The sequence below is a fragment of the Meleagris gallopavo genome, unplaced genomic scaffold (genome assembly GCF_905368555.1).
Source record: "Meleagris gallopavo unplaced genomic scaffold, MGAL_WU_HG_1.1 scaffold_26, whole genome shotgun sequence".
NCBI classification, from domain to species: Eukaryota; Metazoa; Chordata; class Aves; order Galliformes; family Phasianidae; genus Meleagris; species Meleagris gallopavo.
Window position 1 is genome coordinate 379 of NW_028147040.1, and position 23229 is coordinate 23607.

General features: G+C 59.1%; 1 protein-coding gene across 1 annotated transcript; it reads left to right on the forward strand.

Annotated features, from left to right (window-relative positions):
• Positions 1–4097: 4097 nt before the first annotated feature.
• Positions 4098–23031, forward strand: ZFTRAF1 (zinc finger TRAF-type and ring finger containing 1). Its single transcript, XM_085215395.1, has 3 exons — positions 4098–4158; positions 10621–10832; positions 21839–23031. Exons 1-3 carry the CDS (start codon positions 4100–4102, stop codon positions 22228–22230), a joined length of 663 nt encoding a protein of 220 aa, XP_085071521.1. The 5' UTR covers positions 4098–4099; the 3' UTR covers positions 22231–23031.
• The last annotated feature ends 198 nt before the right edge of the window (positions 23032–23229 follow it).

Below are 23229 nucleotides of genomic sequence, written 5' to 3' on the forward strand. Positions count from 1 at the left end.
GGGGGGGGTTATGGCATTATATGGGGCTGTATGGGGGTCTGTGGGGCTGTATGGGGGGGGTTATGGCGTTCTATGGGGCTGCATGGGGGGGTTATGGCGTTATATGGGGCTCTATTTGGGTCTATGGCATTGTATGGGGTCTATGGGGGCCTCTGAGGCTGTATGGGTGTGGGGGGTGGTTATGGGGTGGTTATGGGTGGTTATGGGTGGTTATGGGGCTGTGGCTGCATGCAGCAGTTCCCCAGGGCCCTGCTGGAGAGGCACCAGAGCGGGGAGTGCCACGATAGGTGCGGGGTCTGTGGGGCTCTATGGGGGTCTGTGGGGCTCTATGGGGGGTCTGTGGGGCTCTATGGGGGGTCTGTGGGGCTCTATGGGAGTTCTGTGGGGTCTATGGGGGTCTGTGGGGCTCTATGGGGGGTTATGGTGTTGGCTGCATGCAGCAGTTCCCCAGGGCCCTGCTGGAGAGGCACCAGAGCGGGGAGTGCCACGATATGGGGGCTCTATGGGGGTCTGAGGGGCTCTATGGTGGTCTGTGGGGTTGTATGGGGGCTCTATGGGGGTCTCTGGGGCTCTATGGGGGTCTGTGGGGCTCTATGGGGGCTGTATGGGGGTCTGTGGGGCTCTATGGGGTGGTTATGGGGTGGTTATGGGGTGGTTATGGGGCTGTGGCTGCATGCAGCAGTTCCCCAGGGCCCTGCTGGAGAGGCACCAGAGCGGGGAGTGCCACAATAGGTGCGGGGTCTGTGGGGCTCTATGGGGGGTTATGGTGTTATATGGGGTTTGATGGGGGGTCTGTGGGTTTATGGGGGCTGTATGGGGGCTGTGTGGGGCTCTATGGGGGTTATGGCGTTGTATGGGGCTCTATGGGGGGTCTGTGGGGTTGTATGGGGGGTTATGGGCATTGTATGGGGCTCTATGGGGGTTGTGGGGGCTGTATGGGGGTCTGTGGGGTTGTATGGGGTTATGGTGTTATTGGGGTGTTATGGGGGTGTTATGGGTGGGTTATGGGGTGGTTATGGGGTGGTTATGGGGCTGTGGCTGCATGCAGCAGTTCCCCAGGGCCCTGCTGGAGAGGCACCAGAGCGGGAGTGCCACGATAGGTGCGGGGTCTGTGGGGCTCTATGGGGGTCTGTGGGGCTCTATGGGGGGTTATGGGGGCTTATGGGGGCTGTATGGGTCTTGGGGTCTGTGGGGCTGTGGCTTAGGGTTATGGGTTTATGGGGTTTATGGGTCTGTGGGTAGGGTTGGTTATGGGTTATGGCTTGTGGGTATGGGCTGTGGGTTATGGGGGCTTATGGGTCTTGGGCTCTATGGGGTTTGGGGCTTATGGGGGGTCTGTGGGGTGATGGTCTTTGGGGGGTCTATAGGGCTGTATGGGGTCTGTGGGGCTGTATGGGAGCTTTATGGGGTAGGGGTATGGCTTATTGGGCTCTATTGGGTCTATGCATGTATGGAGAGTCTATGGGGCTCTGAGGCTTATGGGGTGGTTAGGGTGGTTATGGGCTGTGGCTGCATGGCGGGTCTGGGCTCTATGGGTCTGGGGGGGGTCTGTGGGGCTCTATGGGTTGGGTTATGGTTGGGCTCTAGGGCTGTGGCCCAGGGGGTTAGGGTTGTGGCTCTATGGGGGGGTGTGGGGCTGTGGGTTGTGGGCTATGGGGGTCTGTGGGCTTATGGGGTTTTATGGGGCTTATGGGGGTCTGTGGGCTCTATGGGGGTTGGTATATGGGTTTATGGGTGGTTATGGGCTTGGTCTGGCTCAGGGCTGGGGGCCATGGGGGGTATGGTGTTGGGGCTCTATGGGGGTTTGGGGTTATGGGTTGTATGGGTCTGTGGGGTTATGGGGTTATGGGTCTGGGGCTCTATGGGGGTTATGGCGTTGTATGGGGGCTTATGGGTCTGTGGGTTATGGGGGGTATGTGTTACATGGGGCTCTATGGGGGTCTGTGGGGCTCTATGGGGTCTGTGGGGCTTTATGGGGGTTATGGGGGGTCTTGGGGGTCTATGGGAGGTTATGGGGTGGTTATGGGGTGGTTATGGGGTGGTTATGGGGCTGTGGCTGCATGCAGCAGTTCCCCAGGGCCCTGCTGGAGAGGCACCAGAGCGGGGAGTGCCACGATAGGTGCGGGGTCTGTGGGGCTCTATGGGGTCTGGGGGTCTATGGGGCTGTATGGGGGTCTGAGGGGCTGTATGGGGGTCTGTGGGGCTATATGGGGGGTTATGGCGTTGTATGGGGGCTCTATGGGGCTGTGGGGCTCTATGGGGGGTTATGGTGTTATATGGGTTGTATGGGGGGCTGTGGGGTTGTATGGGCTTTATGGGGGTCTGTGGGCTCTATGGGGGTCTGTGGGGCTCTATGGGGGGTTATGGTGTTGTGGGCTCTATGGGGGTATGTGTCTATGGGGGCTGTATGGGGGTCTGTGGGGTTATGGGGTTGGCATGGGGCTCTTTTTGGGGCTCTATGGGTCTGTGGGTATGGGGGCTGTATGGGGGTCTGTGGGCTCTAGGGGGTTATGGTGTTACATGCTCTATGGGCGTGGGTTATGGTCTATGGGCTCTATGGTCTGGGGGGGTCATGGGGAGGTGATGGGGGGTTATGGGGTGGTTAGGGTGGTTATGGCTGTGGCTGCATGCGCGTTCCCGGGGCTGAAGAGGCCCGCAGAGCCCGGTGCCACGATAGGTGCGGGTCTGTGGGGCTCTATGGGCCTCTATGGGGGGTCGTGGGGCTGTATGGGGTCTGTGGGGCTGTATGGGGGTCTGTGGGGCTATAGGGGGGTTATGGCGTTGTATGGGGGCTCTATGGGGGTCTGTGGGGCTCTATGGGGGGTTATGGTGTTATATGGGGTTGTATGGGGGGTCTGTGGGGTTGTATGGGGCTCTAATGGGGGTCTGTGGGCTCTATGGGGGTCTGTGGGCTCTATGGGGGTTATGGTGTTGTATGGGGCTCTATGGGGGTCTGTGGGGCTCTATGGGGGCTGTATGGGGCTCTGTGGGGCTCTATGGGGGTTATGGTGTTACATGGGGCTCTATGGGGGCTCTATGGGGGTCTGTGGGGTTGTATGGGGGCTGTATGGGGGTCTGTGGGGCTCTATGGGGGGTTATGGTGTTACATGGGGCTCTATGGGGGGTCTGTGGGGCTCTATGGGGGTCTGTGGGGCTCTATGGGGGCTGTATGGGGGGTCTGTGGGGCTCTATGGGAGGTTATGGGGTGGTATGGGGTGGTTATGGGTGGTTATGGGGCTGTGGCTGCATGCAGCAGTTCCCCAGGGCCCTGCTGGAGAGGCACCAGAGCGGGGAGTGCCACGATAGGTGCGGGGTCTGTGGGGCTCTATGGGGGTCTGTGGGGCTCTTGGGGGGGTTATGGCGTTATATGGGGTTCTATGGGGGTCTATGGGGTATGGGGGGGCTATGGAGCTGTATGGGAGTCTATGGGGGCTGTATGGGGGGATTATGGCGTTATATGGGGTCATATGGGGGTATATGGGGCTTGGGGGGCTGCATGGGAGGTCATGGCGTTATAGGGGGCTGTATGGGGGTGTACGGGGCTGTATGGGGTTCTACGGGGCTGTATGGGGTTGTATGGGGTTACATGCGGCTCTATGGGGGTCTGTAGGGTTGTATGGGGGAGGGGTTATGGGATTGTATGGGAGGAGTTATGGCGTTCTGTGGGGCTCTATGGGAGGTTATGGGGTGGTTATGGGGTGGTTATGGGGTGGTTATGGGGCTGTGGCTGCATGCAGCAGTTCCCCAGGGCCCTGCTGGAGAGGCACCAGAGGGGGGGATATGGGGGGGCCTGTGGGGTTGTATGGGGGGTCTGTGGGGCTCTATGGGGGGGTTATGGCGTTATATGGGGTTCTATGGGGGTCTATGGGGTATGGGGGGGGCTATGGAGCTGTATGGGAGCTGTATGGGAGTCTATGGGGCTGTATGGGGGGGTTATGGCGTTATATGGGGTTGTGTGGGGGCCCATGGGGCTTCAGGGGGCTGTATGGGGGTCTGTGGGGCTGTATGGGGGCCTATGGGGGGGGTTATGGCGTTATATGGGGGTTGTATGGGGGTCTGTGGGGTTGTATGAGGGGATTATGGCGTTCTATGGGGTTACATGCAGCAGTTCCCCAGGGCCCTGCTGGAGAGGCACCAGAGCGGGGAGTGCCACGATAGGTGCGGGGTCTGTGGGGCTGTATGGGGGTCTGTGGGGCTGTATGGGGGGATTATGGCGTTATATGGGGTCGTATGCGGGTATATGGGGCTTGGGGGCTGCATGGGGGGACATGGCGTTATAGGGGGCTGTATGGGGTTACATGGGGCTCTATGGGGCTGTATGGGGTCACATGTGGTTACATGGGGTTGTGCGGGGGTCTCTGGGGGTTGTACGGGGTGGGTTATGGGGTTATGGGGTGGTTATGGGGTTGTATGTGTTGTTATGGGTCGTGGGTTGGGGTTAGGGTCATGGAGTGGGGTCATGGGGTGAGGTTGGGGTTATGGGGTGGGATCGGGATCATGGGTTGGGATCACGGGGTTAGGGTCATGGTGTTGGGGTCAGGGTCATGGGGTGGGGTTGGGGTCATGGTGTCGGGGTCAGGGTCATGGGGTGGGGTCAGGGTCATGGGGTGGGGTCAGGGTCATGGTGTTGGGGTCAGGGTCATGGGGTGGGGTTGGGGTCATGGTGTCGGGGTCAGGGTCATGGGGTGGGGTTATGGGGTCATGGTGTTGGGGTCAGGGTCATGGGGTGGGGTTGGGGTCATGGTGTTGGGGTCAGGGTCATGGGGTGGGGTTATGGGGTCATGGTGTTGGGGTCAGGGTCATGGGGTGGGGTTGCGGTCATGGTGTCGGGGTCAGGGTCATGGGGTGGGGTTATGGGGTCATGGTGTTGGGGTCAGGGTCATGGGGTGGGGTTGGGGTCATGGTGTGGGGTCAGGGTCATGGGGTGGGGTTATGGGGTCATGGTGTTGGGGTCAGGGTCATGGGGTGGGGTTGGGGTCATGGTGTTGGGGTCAGGGTCATGGGGTGGGGTTATGGGGTCATGGTGTTGGGGTCAGGGTCATGGGGTGGGGTTGCGGTCATGGTGTCGGGGTCAGGGTCATGGGGTGGGGTTATGGGGTCATGGTGTTGGGGTCAGGGTCATGGGGTGGGGTTGGGGTCATGGTGTTGGGGTCAGGGTCATGGGGTGGGGTTATGGGGTGGGGTCAGGATCACGGGGTGGGGTTGGGGTCATGGTGTCGGGGTCGTGGTGTTGTGGGGTCATGGTGTTGGGTTGGGGTCATGGTGTTGTGGGGTTGTGGTGTTGAGATCATAGTATGGGGTTATGGTGTTGTGGGGTCAGGGTCATGGGGTGGGCTTGGGGTGAGTCACAGGGTCACGGCGTTGGGTTGGGGTCGCGGCAGGATGCTGTGGGGTCGCGGCAGGATGCTGTGGGGTCGCGGAGTTGTGGGGTCGCGGAGTTGTGGGGTCGCGGAGTTGTGGGGTCGCGGAGTTGTGGGGTCGCGGAGTTGTGGGGTCGCGGTGTTGTGGGGTCGCGGTGTTGGGTTGGGGTCACAGTGGGATGCTGTGGGGTCGCGGTGTTGGGTTGGGGTCACAGTGGGATGCTGTGGGGTCGCGGTGTTGGGTTGGGGTCACAGTGGGATGCTGTGGGGTCGCGGTGTTGGGTTGGGGTCACAGTGGGATGCTGTGGGGTCGCGGTGTCGTGGGGTCACAGTGGGGTGCTGTGGGGTCGCGGTGTCGTGGGGTCACAGTGGGATGCTGTGGAGTCGCGGTGTTGTGGGGTCACAGTGGGATGGTGTGGGGTCGCGGTGTTGGGTTGGGGTCACAGTGGGATGCTGTGGGGTCACAGTGGGATGGTGTGGGGTCGTGGTGTTGGGTTGGGGTCACAGTGGGATGTTGTGGGGTCGCGGTGTTGTGGGGTCGCGGTGTTGGGTTGGAGTCACAGTGGGATGCTGTGGGGTCGCGGTGTTATGGGGTCACAGTGGGATGCTGTGGGGTCACAGTGGGATGGTGTGGGGCCGTGGTGTTGGGTTGGGGTCACTTGGATGCTGTGGGGTCGCGGTGTTGTGGGGTCGCGGTGTTGTGGGGGTCGCGGTGTTGTGGGGTCGCGGTGTTGGGTTGGAGTCACAGTGGGATGCTGTGGGGTCGCAGTGTTGTGGGGTCGCAGTGTTGTGGGGTCGCGGTGTTGTGGGGTCACAGTGGGATGCTGTGGGGTCGCAGTGGGATGGTGTGGGGTCATGGTGTTGGGTTGGGGTCACTGGGATGCTATGGGGTCGCGGTGTTGTGGGGTCGCGGTGTTGTGGGGTCGCGGTGTTGTGGGGTCGCGGTGTTGTGGGGTCGCGGTGTTGGGTTGGGGTCGCGGTGTTGGGTTGGGGTCGCGGTGTTGGGTTGGGGTCGCGGTGTTGGGTTGGGGTCGCGGTGGGATGCTGTGGGGTCGCGGTGTTGTGGGGTCGCGGTGTTGTGGGGTCGCGGTGTTGTGGGGTCGCGGTGTTGTGGGGTCGCGGGTTGGGTTGGGGTCGCGGTGTTGGGTTGGGGTTGCGGTGGGATGCTGTGGGGTCGCGGTGTTGTGGGGTCGCGGTGTTGGGTTGGGGTCACAGTGGGATGGTGTGGTGTTGTGGGGTCATGGGGTCGTTGGGTTGGGGTCGCGGTGTTGAGGTGGGATCATAGTGTGGGGTCGTGGTGGTGTGAGGTCAGGGCCATGGGGTGGGCTTGGGGTGGGGTCACGGTGTTGTGGGGTCACGGTGTTGTGGGGTCACGGTGTGATATGGTGGGGTGTTGTGGGGTCATGACGTTGGGGTGTTGTGGGGTCATGGCGTTTGGTTGCGGTCACGGCGTTGGGGGGTTGTGGGGTCACAGTGTTGGGATGGGGTTGTGGGGTCACAGTGTTGGGATGGGGTTGTGGGGTCACAGTGTTGGGATGGGGTTGTGGGGTCGCGGTGTTGTGGGGTCACGGTGTGATGGGGGGGGGTCACGGTGTGATGGGGTGGGGTCGCGGTGTTGTGGGGTCGCGGTGTGATGGGGTGGGGTCACGGTGTTGGGGTCACAGTGGGATCGTGGTGTCGCGGTGTTGTGGGGTCACGGTGTTGGTGTAGGGTTAATGGGTGGGGCTGTAGGGTCCCGGTGTTGTGGGGTTATGGACTGCGGCTGTGGGGTCCCGGTGTTGTGGGGTTATGGGATGGGGTTGTGGGGTCCTGGTGTTGTGGGGTTATGGAGTGGGGCTGTGGGGTCCCGGTGTTGTGCGGTTATGGGGTGGGGTTGTGGGATTATGGGGTGGGGCTGTGGGGTCCCAGTGTTGTGGGGCTGTGGGGTCCCGGTGTTGTGGGGTTATGGACTGCGGCTGTGGGGTCCCGGTGTTGTGGGGTTATGGGATGGGGTTGTGGGGTCCCGGTGTTGTGGGGTTATGGGATGGGGTTGTGGGGTCCTGGTGTTGTGGGGTTATGGAGTGGGGCTGTGGGGTCCCGGTGTTGTGCGGTTATGGGGTGGGGTTGTGGGATTATGGGGTGGTGCTGTGGGGTCCCGGTGTTGTGGGGTTATGGAGTGGGGTCCCGGTGTTGTGGGGTTATGGAGTGGGGTCCCTGTGTTGTGGGGTCCCGGTGTTGTGGGGTCCCAGTGGAATCATGGGTGTGGGGTCGCGGTGTTGTGGGGTTGTGGGACCATGGTGTGGGGTCGTGGTGTTGTGGGGTTGTGTGACCATGGTGTGGGGTTGTGGTGTTGTGGGGTCGGGGTGGAGTCATGGGATGGGGTCACGCTGTGGGGTCGTGGTGCTGTGATGCTCTCAGGGTGGCACTTTGGGGTCACTTTTGTCCCCATGGGGTCGACAGACCCCAACCTCTTCCCCTCATAACCCCATAACCGAGACCTGTGCCCATTTGGGGTCGCTTTGGGATCCCTTTGGGGTCACTTTTGTCCCCCTGAGCCCAACAAGACCCCAACCTCTTCCCCTCCTAACCCCATAACCCAGCCGGGTGCCCATTTGGGGTCACTTTGGGGTCACTTTTGTGTCCCTTTTGTCCCCTGAGCCCAACAGACCCCAACCTCTTCCCTTCATAACCCCATAACCCAGCGGTGTGCCCATTCGGGGTCGCTTTGGGGCCACTTTGTCCCCATTTTTGTCCCCCTGAGCCCAACAAGACCCCAACCTCTTCCCTTCATAACCCCATAAGTGAGACCTGTGCCCATTTGGGGTCACTTTTGTGTCCCTTTTGTCCCCCTGAGCCCAACAGACCCCAACCTCTTCCCTTCCTAACCCCCATAACCCAGCCCCGTGCCCATTTGGGGTCATTTTTGTGTCCCTTTTGTCCCCCTGAGCCCAACAGACCCCAACCTCTTCCCCTCATAACCCCATAACCCAGCCTCGTGCCCATTTGGGGTCACTTTGGGGTCACTTTGGGGTCACTTTTGTCCCCCTGAGCCCAACAGACCCCAACCTCTTCCCCTCCTAACCCCCATAACCCAGCCGGGTGCCCATTTGGGGTCACTTTTGTGTCCCTTTTGTCCCCCTGAGCCCAACAAGACCCCAACCTCTTCCCCTCCTAACCCCATAACCGAGACCTGTGCCCATTTGGGGTCACTTTGGGGTCACTTTTGTCCCCATGGGATCAACAGACCCCAACCTCTTCCTCTCATAACCCCATAACCAAGAATTGTGCCCATTTGGGGTCACTTTGGGGTCACTTTTGTGTCCCTTTTGTCCCCCTGAGCCCAACAGACCCCAACCTCTTCCCCTCATAACCCCATAACCGAGACCTGTGCCCATTTGGGGTCACTTTGGGGTCACTTTTGTGTCACTTTTGTCCCCCTGAGCCTAACAGGACCCCAACCTCTTCTCCTCCTAACCCCCATAACCCAGCTGGGTGCCCTTTTGGCGTCGCTTTGGGGTCACTTTTGTCCCCATGGGGTCAAGAGACCCCAACCTCTTCCCCTCCTAACCCCATAACCCAGCCCGGTGCCCATTTGGGGTCACTTTGGGGTCCCTTTTGTCCCCTGAGCCCAACAGACCCCAACCTCTTCCCCTCCTAACCCCATAACCCAGCCGGGTGCCCATTTGGGGTCACTTTGGGGTTCACTTTGTCCCCATTTTTGTCCCCCTGAGCCCAACAAGCCCCCAACCTCTTCCCCTCATAACCCCATAACCCAGCCCCGTGCCCATTTGGGGTCACTTTTGTGTCCCTTTTGTCCCCCTGAGCCCAACAAGACCCCAACCTCTTCCCCTCATAACCCCATAACTCAGACCTGTGCCCATTTGGGGTCACTTTGGGATCCCTTTGGGGTCCCTTTTGTCCCCCTGAGCCCAACAAGACCCCAACCTCTTCCCTTCATAACCCCATAACTGAGACCTGTGCCCATTTGGGGTCACTTTGGGATCCCTTTGGGGTCCCTTTTGTTGGGCTCAGGGGGACAAGACCCCAACCTCTTCCCCTCCTAACCCCATAACCCAGCTCGTGCCCATTTGGGGTCACTTTGGGGTCACTTTTGTGTCCCTTTTGTCCCCCTGAGCCCAACAAGACCCCAACCTCTTCCCCTCATAACCCCATAACCGAGACCTGTGCCCATTTGGGTCACTTTGGGTCAGCTTTGGGGTCACTTTTGTCCCCCTGAGCCCAACAGACCCCAACCTCTTCCTCCTCTAACCCATAACTGCAGACCTGGTGCCCTTTGGGGTCCTTTGGGTCACTTTTGTCCCCCTGGTCCCAACGAGACCCCAACCTCTTCCCCTCCTAACCCCATAACCCAGCCGGGTGCCCATTTGGGGTCACTTTGGGGTCCACTTTTGTCCCCCTGAGCCCAACAGACCCCAACCTCTTCCCCTCCTAACCCCATAACCCAGCCGGGTGCCCATTTGGGGTCACTTTGGGGTTCACTTTGTCCCCATTTTTGTCCCCCTGAGCCCAACAAGCCCCCAACCTCTTCCCCTCATAACCCCTTAACCCAGCCCCGTGCCCATTTGGGGTCACTTTTGTGGTCCTTTTGTCCCCTGAGCCCAACAAGACCCCAACCTCTTCCCCTCATAACCCCATAACTGAGACCATTGCCCATTTGGGGTCACTTTGGGATCCCTTTGGGGTCACTTTTGTCCCCCTGAGCCCAACAAGACCCCAACCTCTTCCCTTCCTAACCCCATAACCCAGCGCTGTGCCCATTTGGGGTCACTTTGGGGTCACTTCATGGCCTTTTTTGGCTCCATGGGGACCACAGACCCCAACCTCTTCCCCTCCTAACCCCATAACCCAGCCGGGTGCCCATTTGGGGTCACTTTGGGGTCCCTTTGGGGTCACTTTGGGGTCAGTTTTGTGTCCCCATTTTTGTCCCCCTGAGCCCAACAAGACCCCAACCTCTTCCCCTCATAACCCCATAACTGAGACCTGTGCCCATTTGGGGTCACTTTGGGATCCCTTTGGGGTCCCTTTTCTTGGGCTCAGGGGGACAAGACCCCAACCTCTTCCCCTCCTAACCCCCATAACCAAGACTTGTGCCCATTTGGGGTCACTATGGGATCACTTTTGTCCCCCTGAGCCCAACAGACCCCAACCTCTTCCCCTCCTAACCCCATAACCCAGCCGGGTGCCCATTCGGGGTCTCTTTGGGGTGACTTTTCTCCCCTTCCTGACCCCCCCCCTCCCCCCTTCTTTCCCCCCTCCCCAGGGTGACGCAGTGCAAATACAAGCGCATCGGCTGCCCCTGGCAGGGCCCCTTCCACGAGCTGACGGTGCACGAGGCCGAGTGCACCCACCCCACCAAGACGGGCAAGGAGCTGATGGAGATCCTGGACGAGATGGACCAGAGTCGGAAAAAGGAGATGCAGCTCTACAACAGCATCTTCAGCCTGCTCAGCTACGAGAACATCGGATACACGGGTACCTGGGGGGGGGGGGGGGGGGGGGGGGTTGTTGGGGGGGGGGGGGGGGTGGGCGGCTATGGGGTGGGGGGGGGGGAGGGGGCCGGGCACCTATGGGGTGGTGGGGGAGCCTATGGGGTGGTGGTGTCATGGGGGCGCCTGTGGGGTGCTTATGGGCCCTTGGGGTGGTTAGTGGGGTGGCCTATGGGGTGAGGGGGGGAGCCTATGGGGTGGTGGTGTCATGGGTGCACCTATGGGGTGGTTATGGGGCACCTATGGGGCGTGTGGGGGAGCCTATGGGGTGGTGGGGGAGCCTATGGGGTCGTGGTGTCATGGGGGCACCTATGGGGGGGTTAGGGGGGGCCCATGGGGTGGTATGGGGAGCCTATGGGGTGGTGGTGTCATAGGTGCGACTATGGGGTGGTTATGGGGTGCCTATGGGGTGGTGGGGGCAGCCATGGGGTGGTGGTGTCATGGTGGTGCCTATGGTGGGCTATGGGTGGGGCACCTGTGGGGTGGGGGTGGGAGCTATGGGGTGGTTATGGGGCGCCTATGGAGTAGTGGTGGTGTCATGGTGACGCCTATGGGGTGGTTATGGGGCGCCTATGGGGTGGTTATGGGGCGCCTATGGGGTGGGGTATGGGGGGGAGCCTATGGGGTGGTGGTGTCATGGGGGCACCTATGGGGTGGTTATGGGGCGCCTATGGAGTGGTTATGGGGCGCCTATGGGGTGGTAGGGGGCCTATGGGTGTGGTGTGTGGTGGGGGCGCCTGTGGGGTGCTTATGGGGGCTATGGGGTGGTTATGGGGGACCTATGGGGTGTGGGGGGCAGCCTATGGGGTGGTGGTGTCATGGGTGGGGCTATGGGGTGGTTGTGGGGCACCTATGGGGTGGTGGGGGAGCCTATGGGGCGGTGGGGGAGCCTATGGGGCGGTGGGGGCAGCTATGGGGGGATGGGTGGGGGGTGCCTATGGGGTGGTGGTGTCGCCTATGGGGTGGTGGTGCTATGGGGACGCCTATGGGGTGGTTATGGGGCGCCTATGGGGTGGTGGGGAGCCTATGGGGTGGTGGTGTCATGGTGGGACCTATGGGGTGGTTATGGGGCGCCCATGGGGTGGGGGGGAGCCTATGGGGTGGTTATGGGGCGCCTATGGAGTAGTGGTGTCATGGTGGCGCCTATGGGTGGTGGTTATGGGGCGCCTATGGGGTGGTTATGAGGGGCCTATGGGGTGGTTAGGGGGCGCCTATGGGGTGGTGGGGGAGCCTATGGGGTGGTGGTGTCATGGTGACGCCTATGGGTGGGTGGGTCTATGGGGTGGTGGGGGCACCTATGGGGTGGTGGTGTCATGGGGGTGCCTATGGGGTGGTTAATGGGGTGGCCATGGGGTGGTGGGGGGAGCCTATGGGGGTGTGGTATGGTGGGGGCAGCTATGGGGCTGTGGTGTCATGGGGAGCAGCTATGGGGTGATGGGGTTATGGTGCGACCTATGGGGTGGTTATGGTGGGCCTATGGGGTGGTGGGGAGCCTATGGGGTGGTGGTGTCATGGGGGCACCTATGGGGTGGTTATGGGGTGCCTATGGGGGCCCTTGGGGTGGTGGTGTCATTGGGGCGCCTATGGGGTGGTTATGGGGAGGCTATGGGTTGGGGTGGGGGGCCCATGGGGTGGTGGTGTCATGGGGGTGCCTATGGGGTGGTTATGGGGCGACCATGGTGGTGGGGTTGGGTGGGAGCGTATGGGGTGGTGGTGTCATGGGGGCGCTTATGGGGCGCCTTGGAGTAGTGGTGTTATGGTGATGGCTATGGGTGGGTGGTTATGGGGCGCCTATGGGGTGGTTGGGGGCCTATGGGGTGGTGGCTCGGTGTCCCATTGGGATCCCGTTGGGGTTTATGGTGGGATCCCGTTGGGGTTTGGGCTGGGATCCCGTTGGGGTTTGGGCTGGGATCCCATTGGGGTTTGGTTTGGGGTCCTGTTGGGGTTTGGGCTGGGATCCCGTTGGGGTTTGGGCTGGGATCCCATTGGGTTTTGGGCTGGGCTTGGTTGGTGTTTGGGCTATGGGATTCCGTTGGGTTTTGGACTGGGATTCCTTTTGGGGTTGGCTTGGGATCCCTTTGGGGTTTCGGCTGGGATCCCTTTTGGGGTTTGGCCTGGGATCCCATTGGGGTCTGGGATTGGATCCTTTGGGGTTCTTGAGGGTTTTGGGATCGTGTTGGGGTTGGGTCTGGGGTGGTTTTGGGGTCCTCTTGGGGTGTTTGGGGTTCCGTTGGGGTTTGGGCTGGGGTTCCGTTGGGGTTTGGACTGGGATCCCATTGGGGTTTTGGGGTCTGGGATCCCGTTGGGGTTTGGGCTGGGATCCCGTTGGGATTTGGTTTGGGATCCCGTTGGGGTTTTTGGTGGGATCCCATTGGGGTTTGGGCTGGGATCCCATTGGGTTTTTGGCTGGGATCCCGTTGGGTTTTGGGCTGGGATCTCCTTGGGTTTTGGGCTGGGATCCTATTGGGTTTTTGGGTCCCCTGGGTCCGTGGGACCTTTGGGTTCATGGCTGATCCCGTTGGGGTTCTTATTTTGTTGGGATCCCGTTGGGGTTTGGGCTGGGATCCCGTTGGGGTTCATCTTTTTTTGGGATTCCTTTGGGGTTTTGGGTGGGATCCCATTGGGGTTTTGATTGGGATCCCATTGGGATTTGGGCTGGGATCCCGTTGGGGTTTGCCATTGGGTCCCATTGGGGTTTGGGCTGGGATCCTATTGGGTTCCTATTGGGGTCTATATTGGGGTTCCCTTTGGGTTTCCTGTTAGGGTTTCCATCGCAGGTCCTATTGGGTTCCTTTTGGGATTCCCTATAGGGTTCCTTTCAAGGTTCCTCTTGGGATCCTTTTGGGGTTTCTATTAGGTCTCCTTTTTGGGGTTCCCATTGGGCTCCCTTTTGGGGTTCCCATTGGGATCCTTTTTAGGGTTTCAATTGCTGCTTCCATTGGGATCCTATTGGGTTTTTCATTGCAGTTCCCATTGGGTTCCTCTTGGGATCCTATTAGGGTTTCCATTGCTGTTCCTATAGGGGTTCCTCTTGGGATCCTTTTTGGGTTCCCATTGGGGTTCCCATTGGGGTTTCTATGGCAGTTTCTTTTGGTGTTCCTATTGGGTTTCTATTAGGGTTCCTCTTGGGGTCCCATTGGGTTTCTCTTGGGATCCCATTAGGGTTTCAATTCCTGGTCCCATTGGGATCCTCTTAGGGTTTCTATTCTGGTCCCATTGGGTTTCTCTTGGGATCCTCTTAGGGTTTCAATTCCTGGTCCCATTGGGATCCTATTAGGGTTTCTATTGGGGTCCCATTGGGTTTCTATTGGGATCCTATTAGGGTTTCAATTGCTGGTCCCATTGGGATCCTATTAGGGTTTCTATTGGGGTCCCATTGGGTTTCTCTTGGGATCCTATTAGGGTTTCAATTCCTGGTCCCATTGGGATCCTATTAGGGTTTCTTTTGGGGTCCTATTAGGGTTTCTATTGGGGTCCTATTAGGTTTCTCTTGGGATCCTATTAGGGTTTCAATTCCTGGTCCCATTGGGATCCTATTAGGGTTTCAATTCCTGGTCCCATTGGGATCCTATTAGGGTTTCAATTCCTGGTCCCATTGGAATCCTATTAGGGTTTCAATTCCTGATCCCATTGGGGTCCTATTAGGGTTTCAATTCCTGATCCCATTGGGGTCCTATTAGGGTTTCAATTCCTGGTCCCATTGGGATCCTATTAGGGTTTCAATTCCTGATCCCATTGGAATCCTATTAGGGTTTCAATTCCTGATCCCATTGGGGTCCTATTAGGGTTTCAATTCCTGGTCCCATTGGGATCCTATTAGAGTTTCAATTCCTGGTCCCATTGGGATCCTATTAGAGTTTCAATTCCTGGTCCCATTGGGATCCTATTAGGGTTTCAATTCCTGGTCCCATTGGAATCCTATTAGGGTTTCAATTCCTGATCCCATTGGGGTCCTATTAGGGTTTCAATTCCTGGTCCCATTGGGATCCTATTAGGGTTTCAATTCCTGATCCCATTGGAATCCTATTAGGGTTTCAATTCCTGGTCCCATTGGGATCCTATTAGGGTTTCAATTCCTGGTCCCATTGGGATCCTATTAGGGTTTCAATTCCTGATCCCATTGGGTTTCTCTTGGGGTCCCATTGGGATTCCCACTGCAGTTCCCATTGGGATCCTTTTGGGGTTCCCGTCCCATTTCCCATTAGGGTTTCCCATTGGGATCTTATTGGGGTTCCCGCTGTGGTTCCCGTTGGGATCCTTTTGGGGTTCCTGTTGGAATTCCCATTCTGTTCCCATTGGGGTTCCTACTGCTGATCCCATTGGAGTTCCTATTGGGATCCCATTGGGATCCTTTTGGGGTTCCTGTTCAATTTCCTATTGGGATTCCCATTGTGGTTCCCGTTGGGATCCTTTTGGGGTTCCTATTGGAATTCCCACTGTTCCCGTTGGGATCCTATTGGGATTCTTTTGGGGTTCCTATTCCAATTCCCATTGGGATCCCATCGCGGTTCCCATTAGGATCCTTTTGGGGTTTCCACTGGGATTCCCATTGTGTTCCCATTGGGATCCCATTGCAATTCCCGTTATGGTTCCCGTTGGGATCCTTTTGGGGTTCCTATTGGGATCTTATTGGGGTTCCCTTTGGGATTCCCATTGCGTTCCCATTGGGGTTCCCGTTGGGATCTTATTGGGGTTCCCATTGGGATCTTATTGGGGTTCCCATTGGGATTCCCATTGCGTTCCCATTATGGTTCCTGTTGGGATCTTATTGGGATTCCCATTGGGATCTTATTGGGGTTCCCATTGGGATTCCCATTGCAGTTCCTATTTGGGATTCCCGTTGGGATCTTATTGGGGTTCCCTTTGGGATTCCCTTTGTGTTCCCATTGGGATCCTATTGAGGTTCCTATTGGGGTTCCCATTGGGATTCCCACTGTAGTTCCCATTCCTGTTGGGATCCTTTTTGGATTCCCATTGGAATTCCCATTGGGATCTTATTGGGGTTCCCATTGTGTTCCCATTGGGATCCTTTTGGGGTTCCTATTCAAATTCCCATTGGGATTTCCTTTGGGGTTTCCTTTGGGTTCACACTGGGATCCCATTGCAGTTCCCATTCCCATTGGGATCCTTTTGGGGTTCCTATTCAAATTCCCATTGGGGTTTCCTTTGGGGTTTCCTTTGGGTTCACATTGGGATCCCATTGCAATTCCCGTTGTGGTTCCCATTGGGATCCTTTTGGGGTTCCTATTGGGATTCCCATAGGGATCTTATTGGGGTTCCCATTGGAATTCCCATTGGGATCTTATTGGGGTTCCCATTGTGTTCCCGTTGGGATCCTTTTGGGGTTCCCATTGGGATTTCCTTTGGGGTTTCCTTTGGGTTCACATTGGGATCCCATTGCAATTCCTGTTGTGGTTTCCTTTGGGATCCTTTTGGGGTTTCCTATTGGGATTCCCATAGGGATCTTACTGGGGTTCCCATTGGGATTCCCATTGCCGTTCCCATTGGGATTCCCATTGGGATCTTATTGGGGTTCCCATTGTGTTCCCGTTGGGATCCTTTTGGGGTTCCCATTGGGATTTCCTTTGGGGTTTCCTTTGGGTTCACATTGGGATCCCATTGCAATTCCCGTTGTGGTTTCCTTTGGGATCCTTTTGGGGTTTCCTATTGGGATTCCCATAGGGATCTTACTGGGGTTCCCATTGGGATTCCCATTGCCGTTCCCATTGGGATTCCATTGCAGTTCCCATTGGGATTCCCATTGGGATCTTATTGGGGTTCCCATTGGGATTCCCATTGGGATCCTATTGAGGTTCCTATTGGGGTTCCCATTGGGATTCCCACTGTAGTTCCCATTGTGTTCCCATTGGGATCCTTTTGGGGTTCCCCTTGTGTTCCCATTGGGATTTTTTGGGGGTTCCCCTTGTGTTCCCCTTGGGATCTTATTGGGGTTCCCATTGGGGTTCCCATTGGGATTCCCATTGGGATCCTATTGAGGTTCCTATTGGGGTTCCCATTGGGATTCCCACTGTAGTTCCCATTCCTGTTGGGATCCTTTTTGGGTTCCCATTGGAATTCCCATTGGGATCTTATTGGGGTTCCCATTGTGTTCCCACTGGGATCCTTTTGTGGTTCCTATTCAAATTCCCATTGGGATTTCCTTTGGGGTTTCCTTTGGGTTCCTATTGGGATCCCATTGCAATTCCCGTTGTGGTTTCCATTGGGATCCTTTTGGGGTTCCTATTGGGATTCCCATAGGGATTTTATTGGGGTTCCCATTGGGATTCCCATTGCAGTTCCCATTGGGATTCTCGTTGGGATCCTTTTGGGATTCCCATTGGGATCTTATCGGGATCTTATTGGGGTTCCCATTGGGATTCCCACTGTAGTTCCCATTCCTGTTGGGATCCTTTTGGGGTTCCCATTGGAATTCCCACTGGGATCTTATTGGGGTTCCCATTGTGTTCCCATTGGGAACTTTTTGGGGTTCCCATTGGGATCCCATTGCAGTTCCCATTCCCGTTAGGATCCTTTTGGGGTTCCTATTCAAATTCCCATTGGGATTTCTTTTGGGGTTTCCTTTGGGTTCCCATTGGGTTCCCATTGCAATTCCCGTTGGGGTTCCCATTGGGATCCTTTTGGGGTTCCTATTCAAATTCCCATTGGGGTTTCCTTTGGGGTTTGCTTTGTTTGGGGTTTGCTTTGTTTGGGGTTTGCTTTGTTTGGGGTTTGCTTTGTTTGGGGTTTCCTTTGGGGTTTGCTTTGTTTGGGGTTTGCTTTGTTTGGGGTTTCCTTTGTTTGGGGTTTCCTTTGTTTGGGGTTTCCTTTGGGGTTTCCTTTGTTTGGGGTTTCCTTTGTTTGGGGTTTCCTTTGTTTGGGGTTTCCTTTGGGATCCCATTGGGGTTCCCTGGGGCCTCCTGTTCCATTTCCTTTTAGGATTCCCATTGGGATCCTATTGGGGTTCCTATTGGGATGGGGGCCCTACATGGCAGCTGTGGTTTTAGGGACCCTTGGGGGGGGTCTTGGAGGGGTCAGGGGACACCGATGCCACTTTGGGGACAATTGGGGGACCCTGGTGACATTTGGGGCCCAATGGGGGGGTGAGGAGGGGGGGGGGTGACAGCGATGCCACCCATGTCCCCACTGAACCCTCACCCCACAAAGGGGTGATGTCCCCACAGCGTCCCCAAATCCTACAGTGTCCCCCCATCCCCCACTGTCCCCCCATCCCCCACTGTCCCCCCATCCCCCACTGTCCCCCCATCCCCCAATGTCCCCCACTGTCCCAGTGTCCCCCAGTGTCCCCCCCAATGTCCCCCACTGTCCCCATATCCCCCAGTGTCCCCCACTGTCCCCACATCCCCCAATGTCCCCCACTGTCCCCACATCCCCCAGTGTCCCCATGCTGTCCCCACATCCCCCAATGTCCCCCGCTGTCCCAATGTCCCCCAGTGTCCCCCCCAATGTCCCCCACTGTCCCCACATCCCACAATGTCCCCATGCTGTCCCCACTGTCCCAATGTCCCCCACTGTCCCCGTATCCCCCAGTGTCCCCCAATCCCACAAAGCACCCCTGTGCCCCAATGTCCCCAATGTCCCCATTGCCCCAATGTCCCCAATGCCCCCATTATCCCTAATGTCTCCATTGCCCCCCAATGTCCCCTTTGTCCCCACGTTCCCCCCATCGCCCCTTCAGCCCCCAATGCCCCCAATGCCCCCATTGCCCTTAATTGCCCCCATTGCCCTTAATTGCCCCCATTGCCCTTAATTGCCCCCAATGCCCCCAATGCCCCCAATGCCCCCGATGCCCCCATTGCCCCCGATGCCCCCAATGCCCCCGATGCCCCCATTGCCCCCATTGCCCTTAATGCCCCCATTGCCCCCAATGCCCCCATTGCCCTTAATTACCCCCATTGCCCCCATTGCCCCCATTGCCCCAATGCCCCCAATGCCCCCAATGCCCCCAAATCCCCCATTGCCTCCAATGCCCCCAAATCCCCCATTGCCTCCAATGCCCCCAAATCCCCCAATGCCCCCAGTGCCCTTAATTGCCCCCAATGCCCCCATTGCCCTTAATTACCCCCAATGCCCCCAATGCCCCCATTGCCCCCATTGCCCCCATTGCCCTTAATTACCCCAATGCTCCCATTGTCCCCAATGCCCCCATTGCCCCCAATGCCCCCAATGCCCCCATTGCCCCATCGCCCCTTCATCCCTCATTCCCCCCCAATGCCCCCATTGTTCCCTACAGCCCCCAATGTCCCCCATTGCCCCCAAATGCCCCCATCACCCCTTCATCCCCCAATGTCCCCATTATCCCCATTGTCCCCGATGCCCCCATTGCCCCCATCACCCCTTCATCCCCCAATGCCCCCATCGCCCCCAATGCCCCCATCACCCCCAATATCCCCCAGCCCCCCCTCACCCCCCATCTCCCCCCCCCCACACAGAGGTTCAGTTCCGCCCGTACCGCACGGACGACTTCATCACTCCCAGTTGTCCCCAATGCCCCCCATTGCCCCCAATGATGCCCCCCTTGTCCCCACAGTCCCCCATTGCCCCCAATGTCCCCGTTGCCCCCAGTGTCCCCATTGCTCCCAGTGTCCCCGTTGCCCCCAATGTCCCCATTGCCCCCAATGCCCCCATCACCCCTTCATCCCCCATTGTCCCCATTGCTCCCATTGTCCCCATTACCCCCAATGACCCCATTGCTCCCAATGTCCCCATCACTCCTTCATCCCCCATTGTCCCCGTTGCCCCCATTGCCCCCATTGCCCCCAATGCCCCCATCACCCCTTCATCCCCCATTGTCCCCATTGCCCCCATTGCCCCAATGTCCCCATCACCCCTTCATCCCCCATTGCTCCCATTGTCCCCATTACCCCCAATGCCCCATTGCCCCCAATGTCCCCATCACCCCTTCATCCCTCATTGTTCCCAATGCCCCCATCGCCCCCATTGTCCCCATCGCCCCCATTGTCCCCATCGCCCCCATTGTCCCCATCGCCCCTATTGTCCCCATCGCCCCAATGCCCCCATCGCCCCCAACACCCCCATCACCCCCAATACCCCCCAACCCCCCCTCACCCCCCATCTCCCCCCCCCACACAGAGGTTCAGTTCTGCCCGTACCGCCCCCAATGCCCCCATCGCCCCCATTGTCCCCATCGCCCCCAATACCCCCATCACCCCCATCGCCCCCATTGTCCCCATCGCCCCCAACACCCCCATCACCCCCAATATCCCCCAGCCCCCCCTCACCCCCCATCTCCCCCCCCCCACACAGAGGTTCAGTTCCGCCCGTACCGCACGGACGACTTCATCACTCCCAGTTGTCCCCAATGCCCCCCATTGCCCCCAATGATGCCCCCCTTGTCCCCACAGTCCCCCATTGCCCCCAATGTCCCCGTTGCCCCCATTGTCCCCATTGCTCCCGATGTCCCCATTACCCCCAATGTCCCCATCACCCCTTCATCCCCCACTGTCCCCATTGCCCCCAATGTCCCCATTGCCCCCAATGTCCCCATTGCCCCCAATGTCCCCATTACCCCCGTTGTCCCCATTGCCCCCATCACCCCTTCATCCCCCATTGCCCCCAATGCCCCCATCTCCCCTTCATCCCCCTTTGTTCCCAATGTCCCCATTGCCCCCCATTGTCCCCTTTGCCCCCCATTGTCCCCATTGCCCCCAATGTCCCCATTGCCCCCCATTGTCCCCATTGCCCCCAATGCCCCCAATGCCCCCAATGCCCCCAATGTCCCCATTGCCCCCATTGCCCCCATTGCCCCCATTGCCCCCATTGCCCCCATCACCCCCAATGCCCCCAATGCCCCCAATGCCCCCAATGCCCCCATCACCCCCATCGCCCCCATCGCCCCCATCGCCCCCCAATGCCCCCATCGCCCCCCATGCCCCCATCGCCCCCCATGCCCCCATTGCCCCCAACACCCCCATCACCCCTTCATCCCCCATCGCCCCCATTGCCCCCCATTGTCCCCATTGCCCCCCATCGCCCCCAATGCCCCCATCGCCCCCAACACCCCCATCACCCCCAATACCCACCAACCCCCCCTCACCCCCCATCTCCCCCCCCCACACAGAGGTTCAGTTCCGCCCGTACCGCACGGTTGACTTCATCACTCCCAGTTGTCCCCAATGCCCCCCATTGCCCCCAATGATGCCCTCCTTGTCCCCACAGTCCCCCATTGCCCCCAATGTCCCCGTTGCCCCCAGTGTCCCCGTTGCCCCCAATGTCCCCATTGCCCCCCATTGTCCCCATTGCCCCCAATGCCCCCATCACCCCTTCATCCCCCATTGTCCCCATTGCTCCCATTGTCCCCATTACCCCCGTTGTCCCCATTGCCCCCAATGTCCCCATCACCCCTTCATCCCCCATTGTCCCCATTGCCCCCATTGCCCCCCATTGTCCCCATTGTCCCCAATGCCCCCAATGCCCCCATCACCCCTTCATCCCCCATTGCCCCCATTGCCCCCATTGCCACCATCACCCTCAATGCCCCCATCACCCCTTCATCCCCCATTGCCCCCAATGCCCCCATTGCTCCCAGTGTCCCCGTTGCCCCCAATGCCCCCATTGCCCCTTCATCCCCCATTGTCCCCATCGCCCCCATTGTCCCCATCGCCCCCATTGTCCCCATTACCCCCGTTGTCCCCATTGCCCCCAATGCCCCCATCTCCCCTTCATCCCCCTTTGTTCCCAATGTCCCCTTTGCCCCCCATTGTCCCCATTGCCCCCAATGTCCCCAATGTCCCCATTGCCCCCATTGCCCCCAATGCCCCCATTGCCCCCATTGCTCCCATTGCCCCCAATGCCCCCATTGACCCCAATGCCCCCATTGTCCCCATTGCCCCCATCACCCCCAATGCCCCCAATGCCCCCATCGCCCCCAATGCCCCCATCGCCCCCAACACCCCCATCACCCCCAATACCCCCCAGCGCCCCCTCACCCCCCATCTCCCCCCCCCCACACAGAGGTTCAGTTCCGCCCGTACCGCACGGACGACTTCATCACCCGGCTGTACTACGAGACCCAGAGGCTGACTGTCCTCAACCAGACGTGGGTGCTGAAGGCTCGAGTCAACGACTCCGAACGCAACCCCAACCTCTCCTGCAAGCGCACCCTGTCCTTCCAGCTCATCCTCAAAAGCAAAGTCAGCTCCCCCCTCGAATGCTCCTTCCTCCTCCTCGAGGGTCCTTACGACGACGTCCAGATCAACCCGGTCATCTACCACTTCGTTTTCACCAACGAGAGCAACGAGACCGACTACGTCCCGCTGCCCATCGTCGACTCGGTGGAGTGCAACAAACTGCTGGCGGCCAAAAACATCAACCTGCGCCTCTTCCTCTTCCAGAGACAGAAGTGAGGCGCCCGACGTGGGCCCCCCATCCCCCTCCCCCCCTCCCCAGTCCTTCCTCCAGCTTTCCATCTTCACCTCCCCCTCCCCATCCCCCTCCCCCTCCCCACCAAGTTCTGGAGAGGTCGGGGACCCTCCTTCCTTCTCCTCCTCTCCTCCCCCCCCCACTCCCACCCCACTCCACCCCACCGGTGACGTTTTTGGGGGATGTCGGCGGTTACGGAGTGGTTGGAGGACCCCTGGTGTGACAACTCGGAGGACCTTGGTGACGCTTCGGAGGACCCCGCTGACACCTTTGGGGGGGACCCCGGCGATGTTTCTGGAGACGTGGGGGGCTTCCCTCCCCCCCCACCCCCCCCCCCCGGTGACATTTTGGGGGATCTCGGTGGTTATGGAGTGGTTGGAGGACCTCTGGTGTGACCTTGGAGGACCTTGGCGATGCTTTGGAGGACCCCGGTGACGTTTCCGGAGAGGTTGGAGGACCCTGGTGTGACCTTGGAGGACCTTGATGATGCTTTGGAGGACCCCGGTGACACCCTGGGGGGACCCCAGTGACATTTTTGGAGAGGTTGGGGACCCCCTGGTGATGCTTTGGAGGACCCCAGTGACACCTTGGGGGGACCATGGTGACACCTTGGGGGATCCCAGTGACATTTTTGGAGAGGTTGGAGGCCCCTGGTGACATCTTGGGGACCCTGGTGACACCTTGGGGGGACCCCAGTGACGTTTCTGGAGAGGTTGGGGACCCCCTGGTGACGTTTTGGGGGACCTCGGTGGTTACGGAGTGGTTGGAGGACCCCTGGTGTGACCTTGGAGGACCTTGATGATGCTTTGGAGGACCCCGGTGACACCTTGGGGGATCCCAGTGACACCTTGGAGGACCCTGGTGACACCCTGGGGGGACCCCAGTGCCGTTTCTGGAGAGGTTGGGGACCCCCTGGTGACGTTTTGGGGGATCTTGGTGGTTATGGAGTGGTTGGAGGACCCCGGTGTGACCTTGGAGGACCC

Coding starts and splice junctions, on each gene's coding strand:
- ZFTRAF1 (XM_085215395.1), top strand. CDS start 4,100: ATGCAGCAGTTCCCCAGGGCCCTGCTGGAGAGGCACCAGAGCGGGGAG. Junction 4,159..10,620: donor AGCGGGGAGTGCCACGATAG/GTGCGGGGTCTG, acceptor CCCCCTCCCCAG/GGTGACGCAGTGCAAATACA. Junction 10,833..21,838: donor CGAGAACATCGGATACACGG/GTACCTGGGGGG, acceptor CCCCCCACACAG/AGGTTCAGTTCCGCCCGTAC.